The sequence below is a fragment of the Hyaena hyaena genome, unplaced genomic scaffold (assembly GCF_003009895.1).
Source record: "Hyaena hyaena isolate Hyena2069 unplaced genomic scaffold, ASM300989v1 scaffold_457, whole genome shotgun sequence".
Classification (NCBI taxonomy): Eukaryota; Metazoa; Chordata; class Mammalia; order Carnivora; family Hyaenidae; genus Hyaena; species Hyaena hyaena.
The window spans coordinates 139,438-155,763 of NW_024081088.1; the positions used below are offsets into that span (position 1 = coordinate 139,438).

Genomic DNA, 16,326 nt, shown 5'->3' on the forward strand with positions numbered 1-16,326 from the left:
TTCTAGCTGTGTCTACAATCTAGCTTCATATTCTAAGCTTTCCTCTTGGAATCATTGTAGTCATTGCCTGCTGCTTTTGTGTCACAGCAGATCTTCCTAAAAGGTAGTATCTTCTTCCTCAGGGAGGAAGGTCTTTTTCCTAAAGTCCTCTAATATATAACAAATGGAGAAATTAGTGTTCTTGTGGTATGGTTTCTAGGCTCAGGAAGATAGGACTCTGGTGGCAATGAGAAGCCTAAATTATTTTTATGATATTTTTATTATATTCAAATTCAGTATTGCCTCAAACTATTACCTCCCTCCTCTAGTGCAAATCATACAAAGTTGTCTGCACATATTTGGTGATAACAGTGAGAGTAACGCCAACCGAAGGGAGTGTGGGCTTGGTGGTGGTGAATGGTACACAGACTGGGTTGATGGAGGAGTGACAGCATTAGAGCCCACCTGAACGAAAAATGGCAGGGATGAATAAGAAAATAACAGTACACCAAGAAAAAAAATATATGGGCAATTTAAGTGGCACAGCTACAACTTCTGAATTATAACTACTTCCCTTCCTGCTATCTTACAGTTCCCAGTGAACCCCCAAAGATGAGAAAAACAGGTGATAAGTGCCCACACATAGGTGCCAGGACACCAGTGTGGTTCCAAACTGGCTCCATAACCTGAAATCCATTCCCCACTGTAACCCCTCGCCCTCTAAATATAAGACAAGTTGAGAATGTGACAAGAATGAAAAATATTGAAGACTTTTTTTTGAAGGGAGTACAGATGAACTGTGTGTTTTCCTTCTTGTATCTTTTAAGATAAATGTGTTGAGCACAGAAAGAACACTTCAGAGAAACTGCACACAAATACACTAGAGTTCAGGGGATAACAGGGATTGTTGCTTGAATCTTCCTTAAAAATGGCTGAGGCCATTTTCACATTCCAGTGAAAAGGTGGGAGCCACAGGAGCCAGCCAGTCTCCTGCCCATGATGGAGGAAGGTAGCTGTCAGCACAGAGCCCAACATGGGGCTCAAACCCATGAATGATGAGATCATGACCTGAGCCAAAGTTGGCTGCTTAACCAACTGAGCCACCCAGGTGCCCCTGCGTGTATGTGTGTGTATTTTAAGTTTTTATTTATTCTGAGAGAGAGAAAGAGAAAGAAAGTGTGAGCAGGGGAGGGGCAGAGACAGAGAGGAAGAGAGAGAATCCCAAGTGGACTCCACACTGTCAGCAAAGAGCCTGAGGTGGGGCTCGATCTCACCTATTATGAGATCATGACCTGAGCCAAAATCAAGACTTGGATGCTTAACCAACTGAGCTACCCAGAGGCCCCCAAATGCAGGTTTTATGTATCATATGATTGTGTGTCTTTCCTCAGTTCCCTACTCTATATCATGTGTCCTTTAAAATCATCTCTGGGGTGCTTGGGTAGCTCAGTTGGTTAAGCATCCAACTCTTGATTTCAGCTCAGTCATGGTCTTATGGTTCATGGGATTGAGCCCCACATTGGGCTCTAGGCTGACAGCATGGAGTCTGCTTAGGATTCTCTTTCTCTCTCTCTGCCCCTCCCTGCTCATACATCTCTCTCTCAGAATAAATAAACTTAAATAAAATAAAACAAAATAAAATAATATACAACAAAACAAAATAATCTGACTCCCCTCATGAAGCTGTCATGCTAAGAGCGATGCCAAAATAGAGCTTAAGGTCATCAGACTGAAGTGTCTCAGAACAAACATTACTTCATTCATTGTGCTACCAGAGTTAGCCTCTTTAATCTGCCATTAGAATGTTGTTTGTTTGTTTGTTTGTTTTGTCTAATAATTATCTAGTAGAATGGATCTTCGATTAAGTAACCTACCCACATTTCTGAAGATCTCTCATCTCTGGAAAAAGTAATGTTGCTATAAATTGGTGGGGTACAATGCCTTATTTCAGTTAATCTTAAAACAAAAAATACTAATTAGAAAAACAATTTAGTTGTATAACTTAAACTAAATCATGAAGCCTCCTGGAATTTCTCATGTCCTCCCTGTCTCCACACATAGCTCAAGAAGGATGATATGATAACCTGTTTCTCAATGGAACCCAGACTTTCACTGACATAGCAGATGGATCCAGTTGCCACTCTTCATATAGATCAAATATAAATATAGATCATATAGATCTTCATATAGATCAAATCCTGCTTCTCATCATTCTTCCAATCATATTACTTGCCTGGAACCAAACTCATCTGAATTACTTAGAAATGGTTTTAAAAATATTTCCCCACTTATGTTCAAATGGGGACTCAGATTGGTAGCGTGGGTATTAGATAACATGAGTGTTATGAATACATATTACATAGGGATAGAAAACTCTCCCTGTAAAAGAACAGAGGAGGTCATCTTATAGATATTTCTCCACTTTTCTGTATTTTATTAACATTTTGTCAATACATTTTGTGACATCTGTGTTAGGCTAAATTCAAGGATGATTTGGGACATGAAAGATCAAATACACAGGCACTTAACCTGTGACTAAAGTCAAAACGTCTGTCACTAATACCCAGGAATATTCCTTTCCCTAAAAGTCCTCTATTCTTATAGTGATAACATAAATATTAAAGTATCATGTACCTAGCAACTCTGTGAAGCCCTCTTTCAAAGGAGGTTATCTCTCGGCTCTCCTTAACAAAATGTCAACAATATATCTGAAAGTCAGCATAGTCTGGTTTTTGCTACAGTCATGCATTTATCTATAGATAACATATATATTTCTATGGAAACAAGAAATACAAATAAGAGCTCAAAAATGAAGTCTGTGTTCATTTTTATTTTTTTAATATGGCTTTTCCTTTTCTGGAAGTAAAAAATAATTTTAAAAAACTGATTAAGGGGAGCCTGGATGGCTGAGCTGACTCAGTAGCCAACTTTTGATATTGGCTCAGGTAGTAATCTCACAGTGGTGGGATCGAGCTCCGTGTCAGTTCCGGGCTGAGCATGGAGACTGCTTGAGATTCTCTCCCTCCCTCTCTCTAGCTTCCTCTTAAAATAAATAATAAACATTTAAAAATTTTTAAATAAAATATTGATATAAAATATAAGATGTAATATAGACTGCCATGAATAAATTTCTCATGTTAGAACCAGAATTCTCACTGGGAAGAAAGAAGATTCTAATGTGGAATGAGAGGTCAAGGAATGCTACTGGGGGGTAGGATCAGGACAGGAGTAATCAGTATGAATTCATGATGAGATACAGATATATACATTTATAGATACACACATAGCTGGACTTTTTCCTTTTATCTGCTAAAAGTGCCTAGTAGCAATGAGCACATCTAGCACCCAGATCTGAGTTTCTAGGTATTATCCTCCATGGAAAGGAACCAGAGACCCTAGGAGAAAGGAGAAATGGACTGGAGCTAGAAAGATACAAGACAAGTCTGGAATATCTTCTTATGCCAGAAACCGAGGGAGTGCTCAAAAGGATACAGGAGCCAGCTCGAAGGACTACTACCAGCCAAATCTAGAAGGTCCAGGCAAATCCAGACAATCTGAGTAGCAACACTGATGAGGTTAAGTAAGAAACCACAATCCATTACATAAAACAGAAACTCACGAGTCCATACTGATAGTATATAAACAATAAATAAGTAAATATATAAACTAAAAGGGACAGCTCTTCCTTACAGTAAAAATGCCAACTCATAAATATAGAGGAAGTGAAAAAAGTTTAAAGTTATCATTTTGCAGTAATGATAATATTCAATCAGTATCACAAACATGATATATAGAATACTTTATTTTCTTCTGAAATAATAAAATAAAATCCAAGACCTAAAGATGTATTTTCGTACAAGTATTCCTAGATAAAAATGAGGGTTATAATTAGTTTTAAGACAACTCTACTATGCTGTAATCACAATGGTAAAATTCTGTTCTGGTAAAATTGGTACTTTGTTAACACCAAGTTTCATAGTTTGAAAGAACACTCAAGAAGACTGATAAAAGGAAACCAGAAGGGCTCCTTTCCTCACGCAGAGCATATGTTACTTCTCAAGGAAGCATAAAACAGTTGTCTAACAGCAAGAAAGGAAGAAAAAAATTAACTATAGAGAAGGCAAACTAATCTCTAGAGCTTGAAATAGAGGAAAACAGGTGTGGAACTCTGGTTCTAGGTTTAAAATAATTTTATTTGAATTAATAATTACATAAAAATTAACTATATATCATTTTCTTGAGCAAAGGAAGAAGCCTAAGTCAGAATTAAAATACACTGAGAAGGGACAATTACAGGAATAGTACAAGACTCTATTGGCCCCTGCTGGCCTATATCATTAAGTTGTATACATACCATGGGTGGGTTTTATAGCATACAAATTATATCTCAATTTAAAAAAAATATACCTGCTGTCATTTACTGAATAGCATAACAAGAATTTGTACTAGGGTTTAAACAGCACTGCCCCCAGTGATATGCTGGTAAAATTTTAAAAACCAGTTAACTGGTAGAAAAAATGTTGAGCACATGACTTACAAATAATAAAAATCACAAGACTATTTATTGTAATTTCATACACCCACACTTCAGTGTGACTTGCTATTTCTTGCAAAATCCACTATCAGTTTTTATAATTATTTCACCAACATCAGTGTCACAAATTCAAACTATAAATAAATTCTTGATTTTCATCCAATTCAGCGAAGAAGTTGCTCACATTCATAACAGAGTGTAGTTCTGATATGAATGTTGGCTGATATTTTTGTTTCTATTAATGAGTAAGACACAAGTGAAACAATGAAGATGTATGCCAGAACTTCTCTTATTCTTCAATGATGTAAGCAACTTCTTTGCTGAAATCATGATCATTTTCAAATCTGAAAGAATATTCCCTCAATTTTGGGAGGCTATTGACTATGTGACGGCCACAGCCATCAAACATTTTAAGTTTAATCTTTATTAACATTTTTACTATCACTTTAAATCTGAAGACAATCATCAGTGAGTCAAGCTCTGCTCTGTATCATTTGACAATTCCCATAGTGTAAATATTCTCACCATGGTTGGTTTCAAGCCACCAATGTGACATCACTGAATGCAGGGTTGAGAAGAGAGTGCAGTATCACGCCACTAACTAGCACTGCCACATACAGATACGATAGACATAAATAATCTTATAAGCCCTGCTAATAGTAAAACACTGTAAAACGATTAGGAAGTGATGAGTTTTGAGTTTTTAACTTTTGTTTTTAAAATAATTTAAACGGAAGTTTGTGTAATTTGATTTTTAATAATAACAGTGTTTAACTTCCAGCTCATTAAATAGCTGATATTTTAACAACGGGTCTCATCAACCTAGTCTAGCACACAATAAATAAATGGAATAAATGGACCGCCCCTTTTACTAATGAGAAAGCTGAAGCTCCGAGAGGCTGTTACTAACCAGGCCTGGTCACACAGGACAGTGCCACCCAGGTCTATCTAATTCCAAACCTTCTCTTTGTACCTCCCTTTGAAACGTACAGAGCTGGTGATCTACTAACACATCAACACCCACACACCTTAATGTGAGTGGATTTATCATTTGTTGGATAGTCCTTGCTCTCCTTCCCAACAGGTGGAATGCAAAACCCAACCAGGCAAGGAGGAAGGCATAAATGGAAAGAGAACTGCTACCGGACACTTTCGTTCAGAACACGACAGGGTCGATTCCCTCCTGAGATATGGCCAAATTAAGATTTAGCGACAAGCACTTGTGCAACAGCTGGTAAAAATAATAGATCATTTATTTTTTTTAACGTAAAAATAATAGATCATTTATTTTTTAATGTAAAAATATGAGATCATTTATTTTTTTTAACGTTTGTCATTCAGTGTTGCTTTTTACACATTCTCACTGTATTTAATGAAAACGTTATTAGAGACTCATCTTAGAGGTCATGGCAAAGGACAAATATTAAAAATCAAGTTAAGCTTCCAAGAGAGGAAAAAAAATGTATCAGAACAAATCACGTAGCTCGCAACACAGCTTTGGCCCCAAGTCTGGCCCACTCCTTCTCCACTATATTATTTTCAAACAGGCCGCCTCTGCCCTCCCTGACTGCCAACCAGTGGTGCCAGGCTGTGACATCACCACACGCCCGCTTCACATCTCCCATTTCAAGGCAGTTTGGGATAAAATCATACGATAATTAGCGTACGAACGCCGTAAGCCATAAAATCGCCTGGGAACAATCTTAATTTACACTGTGGAGTTCCAGTCAAAAAATGTTTTGAAACTTTGTAGACACAGTAGGTTTCAGCAAAAAAGCGCCGCCTTACCGAGCGCGCAGAGGCTTCGGCTGCACACAGAGCCTCCACAGCAGCGGCGGCGCAGGCGCAGCGAAACGCAAGGCCCCGCCCCCCCGCCAGCGCCGGGGCCGCACTTGCGCAGTCGCTTCCTTCGCGGGCCGCTCAGCCCCGCCCCTCCGAGAGGCGAGGTTCCCAGAAAGGCACCAGGCGTAGAAACGCTCACGCGCGAGATGCGGCCGCGCAGGCGCAGTCAGGGCCCCCTCGCCGAGCCGGAGGCCTTTCCCGTCCCGGGTCCGGGGTCTGCGGGTTGCGAAGTGCCGCTGTGCCCCGCAGGTGCTGAAAGGCTGGGGTCGTGGACCCCCGCGAGGTGTCAGCAGCACGGAGGTGCAGGGCGTCGTCGAGGGTGCGGGGCCGGGCGCTGCCAGCGGCGCGCGCCTCCCCGGCGCCCCCGCGCCTGCTCTGGGCCAGGCCATGGCTGCAGCCCCCGTAGCGGCGCCGGCCTCGCAGTTCACCCTGCTGGTGATGCACCCCTGCGGAGGGCAGGACGAGGCGGCGGCGGAGGGCGTGCTCAGGCCGGCTGCGGCCCTGGGGGACGGCGCCGGGACGGACAGGTCCGTCAGGTACCTGTGCGAAGTGGCGGGGGCCGGCGAGGAGGAGGCGGGGGAGGACGAAGCCGACCTGCTGGACACTTCGGACGCCCCGGGGGGAGGCGAGAGCACGGCTAGTTTGGAGGATCTGGAGGACGAGGAGACGCCCTCGGGGGGCGAGGGCGGCGGCGGGGGGGCCCGGAGACGGGGCAGCGGCGGGGGCAGCATGAGCAAGACCTGCACCTTCGAGGGCTGCAGCGAGACCACGAGCCAGGTGGCCAAGCAGCGCAAGCCTTGGATGTGCAAGAAACACCGCAACAAGATGTACAAGGACAAGTACAAAAAGAAGAAAAGTGACCAGGCCCTGAACTGCAGCGGGGCCGCCCAGCCTGGCAGCGCGGGGAACGTCAGACTGGAGGTATCGGACCTCAGCCGGGGTCTCGGGGCGCGGGGGGGGCTTCCGAGACTCTCCACTCTCACCTGGGCCAGGCCGCCGTGGCTGGACTTGGGGCAGAGACTTAGGGAGTGCTTGTCCCAAGTTAAAGTTGATACACGCGTGTGCAGAGCCTCAGCCGTCCCGTTGCAGCCTGTGAGAGATGAATACATGTCAGGGGAAATTTAGTGACACATCCGCACATCTGGTATCTGACAGCTCTGGGATACGGGCTGGAAGGGCAGGTGGTGAGTGCGTGATCTGGTTCATCGCTAAAGGAGCAGGCAAAGAGACTTCGGAAACTAGATGAAATTGTACTTTAGAGAGGGCAGTGTCTTCCTGATTCCGTTACCCTGTCTATTCACAGCGTCCTGTTACAGTATCCCTGTTTAGTACCCTGCTCTCAGTACCCCTTTGCTTAGTACTCTGTTCTTAGTGTCCCGTCTCTGTTAATCATTCTTTGTACTCTGTTCTCAGTAACTCTCTTCTCAGCCTTACACTTAACAGACCTACCATCAGTACCCCTGTGCTTAGTACCCTGTACTTAACCCTGTTCTCAGTACCCTTGTGCTTAGTACCCTGTTCTATCTATCCCTTTTCTTAATGCCCCTAGAAAAGACAATGGAATAATAATGGCATGTAAGTCTCACAAGATTTTCGGAGTTTTTGATTTGAATTGTATTGAAGGTTAAAGCCAGTACTCTGGTGTTGGACTTTGGGCTGCAGATCTCCATTCCATCATCATTTGCTGGCTGTGTGGCCTTGAACAGGTTATTAAACTCTTAGAAGCGTCAGCTTCTTCATCTATAAAGTGGATATTAAAGTGGTACCCGGTTCGTAGTGTTGCAGTGACTGTGTGAAATAGTCCATATGGAGTGTTCACACAGTGTCTAGCAGATAAAGTCAATAAACCTTAGCCACCATTACTGTCATTTGTTAATGCTATACGTGGAAGTTGTTACAGATAAGCAGATATTTCATCCTGTGTGTCTTCCTCCTTTTAATATAAAAGGTATGGTCCCTCGGTACATTGAAAAGTTGAATTCTGTTAAAAATGATCCAGAAAAAAATGTAAACTGAAAGCAGCCCTAGGATGTATTCTTTTTTTTTTTTTTAATGTTTTTTATTTATTTCTAGGAGAGAGAGAGAGAGAGAGACAGCGTGAGCAGGGGAGGGTCAGAGAGAGAGGGAGTCACAGACACTGAAACAGGCTCCAGGCTCTGAGCTGGCAGTCAGCACAGAGCCGGACGTGGGGCTCGAAGCCATGAACCGTGAGATCATGACCCAAGCGAAAGTCGGACGCTTAACCGACTAAGCCACCCAGGCGCCCCCCCTAGGATGTATTCTAAAAGTCTTTACATTTCTTAGTTTATGCTGGACTTGAACAACCACCTCATTGCTAAAATTTTAGACTCTGGAATTATTTACAAATGTAATGTTCTAAGTATTTTTAAAATCTCTAGTCCTCAGCATGTCACACTTAATTTACACTGATTAGGGCCTTAGTGACTTCTCTTTCCCTTTTATCTTACTGAGTCTTAATCTGTTTAGGGTAAAAGGATTCATTTGAGAATTTGATAAAATCTAATGAACCCTTTTTCCAGAAAAAAATATATACATATAGGTATTTGATTTGCATACACATTATAGAGTTCAGGACCCCTGTGGACCTGGACCTGTATCCACATCCCTAAAAAAAATGTATTTTACCAAATCTTAGATTACAAGGAATTATGGAAATAAGCATTTCACTTATTATAGAATGAAAAGTAAGGGTAATTTTTTTTGCCCCCTATATGTTCCAAAGTTACTCCTGTGTTTCAAATTCACTGAAGAATTCTTGACAGAGAGAATATACGTCTTTTCAAGAAAAAAGTATTTTACCTATAGCTACTTTTTTCTTGTAACTGTCCAGCTTTTACATCTACAGTTTGAGGAAAATGTATAAAAGGCAAATAGATACTGAATTAAGTCTCCTCCTCTACCTCCCACAAAAAGAATCTTAATAATTTTCCTATTATAAAATAATTTGCATGATTTTTTAGGAAAGAGAAGTAATTGGTATAAGCAACTATCAATACCCTGCTATATCATTTGTCTTATATTATGGGACACTTTACCAGTTCTGAGGAGACTTCAAGAGTTGTAAGTCTTCATCTTTGTTGGACTGAGTGTAAAGAAAACTAACATTGACCATCAGGATATAAGGGCCAACTAGTACCTCTTTAGTAGTGGAAAGGAGGATAGATCATTATAGACTGAGATACTCTAGAAAGGCTTTGCGCAGAAAATCTAACTCAGCATAAGGCAGAAAGGGTGACTAATAGTTTATGCTTAATCATCTTGGAGTCTTATATGCCAGGCACTGTGTGAAGCTCTACATGGAGTATCACACCCTTTAGCAATGCTAGATAGGTGCTATATTTTACATGCATGGAAACTAAGGCACAGAGAGGTTAAGTAACTTGGTCTAGGTCTTACAGCCAGCAAATACTCAATCCCAAGCAGTCTGATTCTAGATCCTTCACTCACATAGTGTATCCTTACATTATACTCCTTCCCTCGAATTTTGGTAACTAAAAGAAAGGAAAGCTCATCTTCGTTTAAAGAAAAAGGGAGGGGTGTGGGAATACATAAGACATTTTTGGGAAGAAACGGGACCACTCTAGCTAAAGTGGAATGTGTATGTGGAAAATTCATGAAAAATAAATTTGGAAAGAGAATTGGAAGCCAGTTTATGTATGGTATTGAATGCCAGGTTATGGGATTTAGGTTTGGAGTCTTCAAATGAAGCTTCTAATTAGGAAATAACAGGAGCTCTACTCTAATGGGATGGTTTAATTTTTATTTTTTAAATTTTTTTAAATGTTTTACTTACTTCTGAGAGAGAGAGAGAGACAGTGTGAGCAGGGGAGAGTCAGAGAGAGGGAGACACAGAATCTGAAACAGGCTCAAAGCTCTGAGCTGGCAGTCAGCACAGAGCCCGACGCGGGGCTCGAACCCACAAACCGTGAAATCGCGACCTGAGCCAAAATCGGACGCTTAACAGACTGAGCCACCCAAGCACCCCATCTAATGGAATGGTTTAAAGTCAAGGCCTATAGATTTAGAGACTTTAGGAGATCATTATAGTAGGACTGATGGGCAGTGTTAGGAGTCTTCTGTAGTGTGAAAACCAAATTAGAAATTAAGGTTTTTAATATCATTTACATAAATCAGATTAAATAAGGAACAAAAGTATATAATATTTTAGTCCATTCATCTAAAAATGTGCTATATGAGAGACACATAAAAGGAACTAGGTATAAAATAATTGACTTACTGGTTTGATCATTATCTTTAAATATCTAAATAGCTATCATTTAGAAGAAGCAGTAGGTTTATTTTGCATAGTTCTAAGTAACTAGGAAGCTTAGGTGAAAAGCACAAGAGATGTATATTTCAGCTCGACCTAAATAAAAGCTACATAGATGTTGGAGTTATCTAAAACTAAATGGGATGCCTCAAAAGTTGGTAAACTCCTTAGGGCAAAAGGTGTTGAAAATTTTTGAAAAGGGAATCCCTACATTGTAGAAGTTTGGACTAGCTGACTCAGTTATTTCTATTACAGGTTTCTGTGTTTTTGTGACATTAACATTGTGAATCTACATAGTGCTTCTGGGGTTGTAAGAGTAACACCATCAAGTCAATTTCATTATTCTGTTCCTTGTGCACACAAAAATGAAATAGAGCCACAGGTAGCTAATCCTGTGGGGAGAGAGGGAGGAAGAAGTTATTTTTGTTTTCTCTGGCATCCGAATGTTCTTTTTAGAGTGTTTTTTATTTGTTTTGAGGGTTTTTTTGTTTTTCTTTTTTACATTTTTTTGGCCTAAAAAGTTTGGGGATAGAACACTTTTGCCACATCCAGTTGATAAACTTACCATCATGAAAGAGAGAAAGTGGATATTCTAACAGAGAACCTAGAGACAGAAGGGAAAGAGAATGTCAGGAGAAGAAAACAGCCTCAGTAACCACCTAACTGAAGAGCAAAGAGAGGAGAGTAAATTTACAGTATGGTGTGGCTTAATGGCAAAACATTTGTTGTTCTCTGTTTGCCTAGTTAGAATTTTTGGATGCGGTCAGTATTGTATCAGGTTTTCTAAGAGCCAGAATATCTTAGTTAACTACAACAATATTTAGTTATGCCAGGAAAATACTGAGTATTTAAGATTCTGCAAGGATGCATATTTGGTAGTTAGTGCTGCTGATTTTTAAAGTTTGTCTCAGACTGTTGTTTTCATCTTAGGACTTAACTATTCTGGCTATACCAATAGCAGGAGATTATTTATACCAGGGCTTTCTAGTCTTTTTGAAGCCAGTTTGTCACTTTTTTCCTAGTGACTTCCAATGTTTGAAAGCCTGGTCTTTCAGTTGCTTCTTTAAATATTTTACTGCCCCTTCCATTTCCCATTTAATTGTTGTTACATGGGCAAAAAACTATCAGGGTGTCTTATTAGCTATATGTAAATTGCCTTTGAGTTCACATATTCCAGCCAAAGGCGTGCAAACTTTGTTTTGGCCTGGATGGCTTTATCTGAAAAGAGTGTTTAATTTCCACTTGGCATTTTTTTGTAATATTGAAAATAGCTAACGAGTAACTTTGCTTCTTCCATCTCTGCCCCACTATTGATTTTGAGACCTTCAAGAGACTAGCAATACCAAGTTGGAAATCGTGGAAGGTGAGGGAGTGAAAGGCGTTCTATAAAATTAACTGCCAACACTTTACCTGTGACTTAAAGAGGGATTTCCCCAAAGTTTCACTAGGTAACTAGTAGGGACTAGGTAAGAAGGAAAAGAAGGGGAGACCCATTGATTACATCACTGAAAGCCTACAGTCATGGATTATTATGTTAACTGTTAATCCTGTTTGCATTTTTATCATTTATCCCAGGAAAGTACAGATAACATACTCTCCATTGTTAAACAAAGAACAGGAACCTTTGGGGATCGTCCTGCAAGACCTACTCTTTTAGAACAAGTGTTAAATCAAAAAAGACTGGTAAATATCTGTTTGTAAAGTACTTACAATTATTATCAAAAGTTGTTATAAATAGAATTATGTAGTTTTTGTGATTTTAAAATTGTTAAACAGTCCTCAGGATTGAACTGTTCTTCCACTACATACTAGAATGTCATAATGCTCTCCCAAAACTCTGTGAGCTGAAACACCTTTATTCCTATATCTTCATTGACTAAACCTTGAAAATCTGAGCAAGATGGGGTTTTAAAACAGACTTTCTCTGTACTGGATTCTGTGAGTTATGGAATAATGCTTTAGTGGTATGGAAGTATAATTAGACTACCATTTAATAAAGATCTCTATTATAAATGTGGTAGAAGGCATCAGAATTCAGTCAGAAAACGAGATTATTCAATAAAACAGAAATAATTGGTTACTGATTTGAGGACAAAAAAGATTTTAGCTCATCATGTCACTATATGTCAAATTCCTAATCAAGATTTTTTAAAAAATGGAATTGAAACTTTATGTCAAAAATCTTTTTCTAGCTTAAAAGAAATAGACAAAATTACAAAGAAATGAATACTGTTGTCATAAATGGTGGTAAAAATGCAAACTTCAAAATAACACATAGGAAAAATCTTTGCAACAAATATAAGAGACTATGATTAATATGGTTGGCATTTTTAGTTTACAAAGCATATAAGTTGATGAGGAAAAAAATGGGGCTTTAATACATTGCAAAAAATCTGAACAGGGGAGAAAGCAGCAGAAATGCCACCATTTAATGATTTGAAAAGGTACTCAGTGTCAGTAAAAATCACACAACAAACAGTACAACAAATGAAAATTATGTAAATGATAACACACAGTGATGTTGAAGGTTCCATGAAACAGACACTTCGTTCTTTTGATGGTATCCTATTTCGGTATGATCAGACTTCTAGAAAGCAGTTTGGCACTACGTGTCAGCAGTCTCCAAAACAGTCATTCCTTTAGCTCAATAGTCATACTTACTGTGGAGATATTTGCAGGGAATAAATTCTACATACGGATAAAGTTAAGCATAAAAAATTTTGCTAGAAATGTAATTATCACAATTGGTAAAATTGTAGTTTAAACAACCTAAATGTTCAACAGTCTCATAATTAACTGAGTAGACTATTGTACATTTACTTAACAGAATTTTAGACTATCTTTACAAATGAATGTTTTGATTCAAGTATAGTTGACTACAAATAAGTTTTAAACAAAACGTATAACTAGAAAATGTGCTGTGCTCCAATGTTAAGGTTTTCTTTTTCTTTCTTTTTTTTTTTTAAGTTTATTATTTTGAGAGAGACAGAGAGCGGTCTGGGGTGGGGACAGAGGATTTGAACTGGTCTCTGTGTTGACAGCAGAGAACCTGACATGGGGCTTGAACCCATGAACCGCGAAATCATAACCTGAGCCAAAGTCAGACATTTAACTGACTGAGCCACTCAGGTGCCCCTCTAAGGTTAAGTTTTAAAATCAGTATTCAATGATATTATTTCCAACTTGCTTTTATCTTTTTCAATGTTTTGGAACCAAATTTTTTTTTCCTCCTCAATTTGTGTAAGTATTTTATTATAGTAAAAGCATACTAACTATAGTCTATTATAGTTATATGACGTTAACTCTATTTAAAGATGATAGTTGTACAAAACTGTATTTTTTGTTTTTTTAGATCAGTCATATTCTGTCTTTTCTGAAATTTTGGTAATGTGCTAATACTACTTTTATTAATACCTACACATCCATACACATACACACACACACGCTTTAATTTCTTCAGAAAGACTTAAGAGGCTAGTGGGAGAAATTGGATCCTTAAGTGGATTTCCACAGTGGCATCTGCCACTTTCACATGTGGTTCCTTTCTGTATCTGTCGTCGTTTTTCTTGCTATCATCCTAGGCCAGTGCTATTCTTGGCTATTGCTCTTATGTTTCATAGACAGTATATATGCTGGCACATCAATAAAGCATTTCCTATGTGTTCAAAGTCACCAATAAGACCAGGCTTCACCCATTATTTTAGTATTTTGATGTATGACATCAAATTTTATTATTATTAGTTTGCAGTTTAATTGCAGTGCATCCGATGCAAGAGTGAATGCAAAGCCATGTTTTATAAGCATGTTGTGCCTTGTGTAGGAACCTAACAGTAATTTTATAGCATGTGAAGACAATCCCATAATAATAATGTGAATAAATATATTTTTTTCTTTTTAAGTCATTACTAAGAAGTCCAGAAGTGGTGCAGTTTTTACAGAAACAGCAACAACTATTAAATCAGCAAGTTTTGGAGCAAAGACAGCAGCAGTTTCCAGGAACATCAGTGTGAAAGACTCTATCAAGATCTATGTGCTTTTTATTTTGTTGCAGCAGATGGACATATTTTTATACTAAGATAAATGGGGTACAACATGCCGGTGAAACATAAGCCATCATTTTCCTGTAAATGTATGTGTGCGTTTGGGGATAAATAAGTATTGCACTTTGTGCATCTGATTCTTTCAGATTTCCGTGAATTTGAAGAAACAGCTTATCATTCCAAAATAACATTTAATTATAGTTGTTTTTTTAAACAAAGTGTTCCTCTTCAGTCATCATTACTGAAGTTAATGGAACAGTCACTTTCTGTGGAAGTCATAAAGTTAATAGATCCTAATCTTTGGTCATTTAGCTCAGTGATTCTTATCAAGGGTCAGCTGGAAATGTATGGGTATGTTTTTGGTTGTCACAGAGACCTTGAAAACTCCTATTAGTTTTTAGTGAATGGGTCAGGAATGCTAAATGTTCTACAGTATCTGGAATGGCCTTTCCTGACTAATAATTAACTTACCCATAATGTCCTTCTCTCAAGAAACACTGAGAGTTGTGATACCACTTGTGACGATGAAATGTAGTCAGAGCACCTAGAATTGAGTTCGTGTAATAAATAACCTTTTCTTTGCAGTTAAGACTAGAGCTGTCAAAGAGGTAAGCATATTTTAAATGTGTAAGGAAAGTGATCATTGTTACTGTCTGTGAAATTAGAATGTTCATTTCTTTTCAGAAATGTGCTGGTGAAACTTAGGAGAAGGGTTATCTAAGTACACTGGAATGAAAGTGCCTCCTCAAGTTGGCTTCTCACTCCCAGTTACCTATTAGTGTTGATCTCTTAAGCAGACTTAGGTGTTGAATATGTGAACAGTATAGATGCATCTCATTCCACCAATGTCAGGACAAAAAAAAAAATTAATACTCATTTCCTTTTCAAAAAGAGATTCTGAAAGTAAAAATAGCACTCCCAACATTTTGTCAGTGTTTTCTGAAACTGAGCTAATTTAAGATCGTGTTAATCCTAAAGTAATGTTCACAGAATGATGGGTAACTGGGTAGATAAATTTTTTCTTGTATATTCTCCTAGGCAGATTTTTAAAAGGCAAACCTACCAATAAGAGTAACAAATCAAATGTCAAGAGAGGATTTCCAACGTTAGATAATAAATTTATGTCTTAAGTTTATGCAAAAATGTGATCATTTCTTGGGTTTTAAGCCCCGAAATATATATCAAGTTAAACGTAGTCACGGCTGTTCTAAGAAGTATTTACGAAGAGAAAGAGTATTTTTGTTTATTTTTTATGTGTGTTTTTTACTTATCTGTGCAAAAACACAGATTTTACCAAAATGATCCATTAAAGCCCACTTGTTGACCTTTTGAGTTGTTTGAGTCATTTATTCTTCAGTTTTTTCACTCTGGATGCAGAGGAACTCATTTACACTTGTTATTAACGGTTAGTTCTCTTACTTACGGTGTTGGAGCTTTACTGGATCCCTACAATGTCAATAAACTTTTATGGTGAAAAAAAAATCAGCTTATCCTTCAAATAGGTTAGGAAATAGGATACAAAAATAGCAAAAGTATTCGGCCAAGGAGTGCTGAATTAAAATAAAAAAGAGATTGAATTTATGTATATATAAGTATCTATCTCAACATATACTTACAGATAAATCACTAAGGCGATAAGA

At 38.7% G+C, this 16,326-nt stretch overlaps 1 protein-coding gene across 1 annotated transcript in view; it reads left to right on the forward strand.

Moving 5' to 3' along the window:
• The window catches only part of LOC120246209 (regulatory factor X associated protein), a 38,625-nt gene extending 22,607 nt beyond the window's left edge, over nt 1-16,018 (forward strand). Inside the window, exons 2-4 of the mRNA XM_039253635.1 lie at nt 6,485-7,276; nt 12,222-12,329; nt 14,546-16,018. Coding sequence (XP_039109566.1) covers nt 6,485-7,276; nt 12,222-12,329; nt 14,546-14,656 — 1,011 coding nt within the window. The 3' untranslated portion in view covers nt 14,657-16,018. The remainder of the gene's footprint in view (nt 1-6,484; nt 7,277-12,221; nt 12,330-14,545) is intronic.
• Nucleotides 16,019-16,326: the final 308 nt, after the last annotated feature.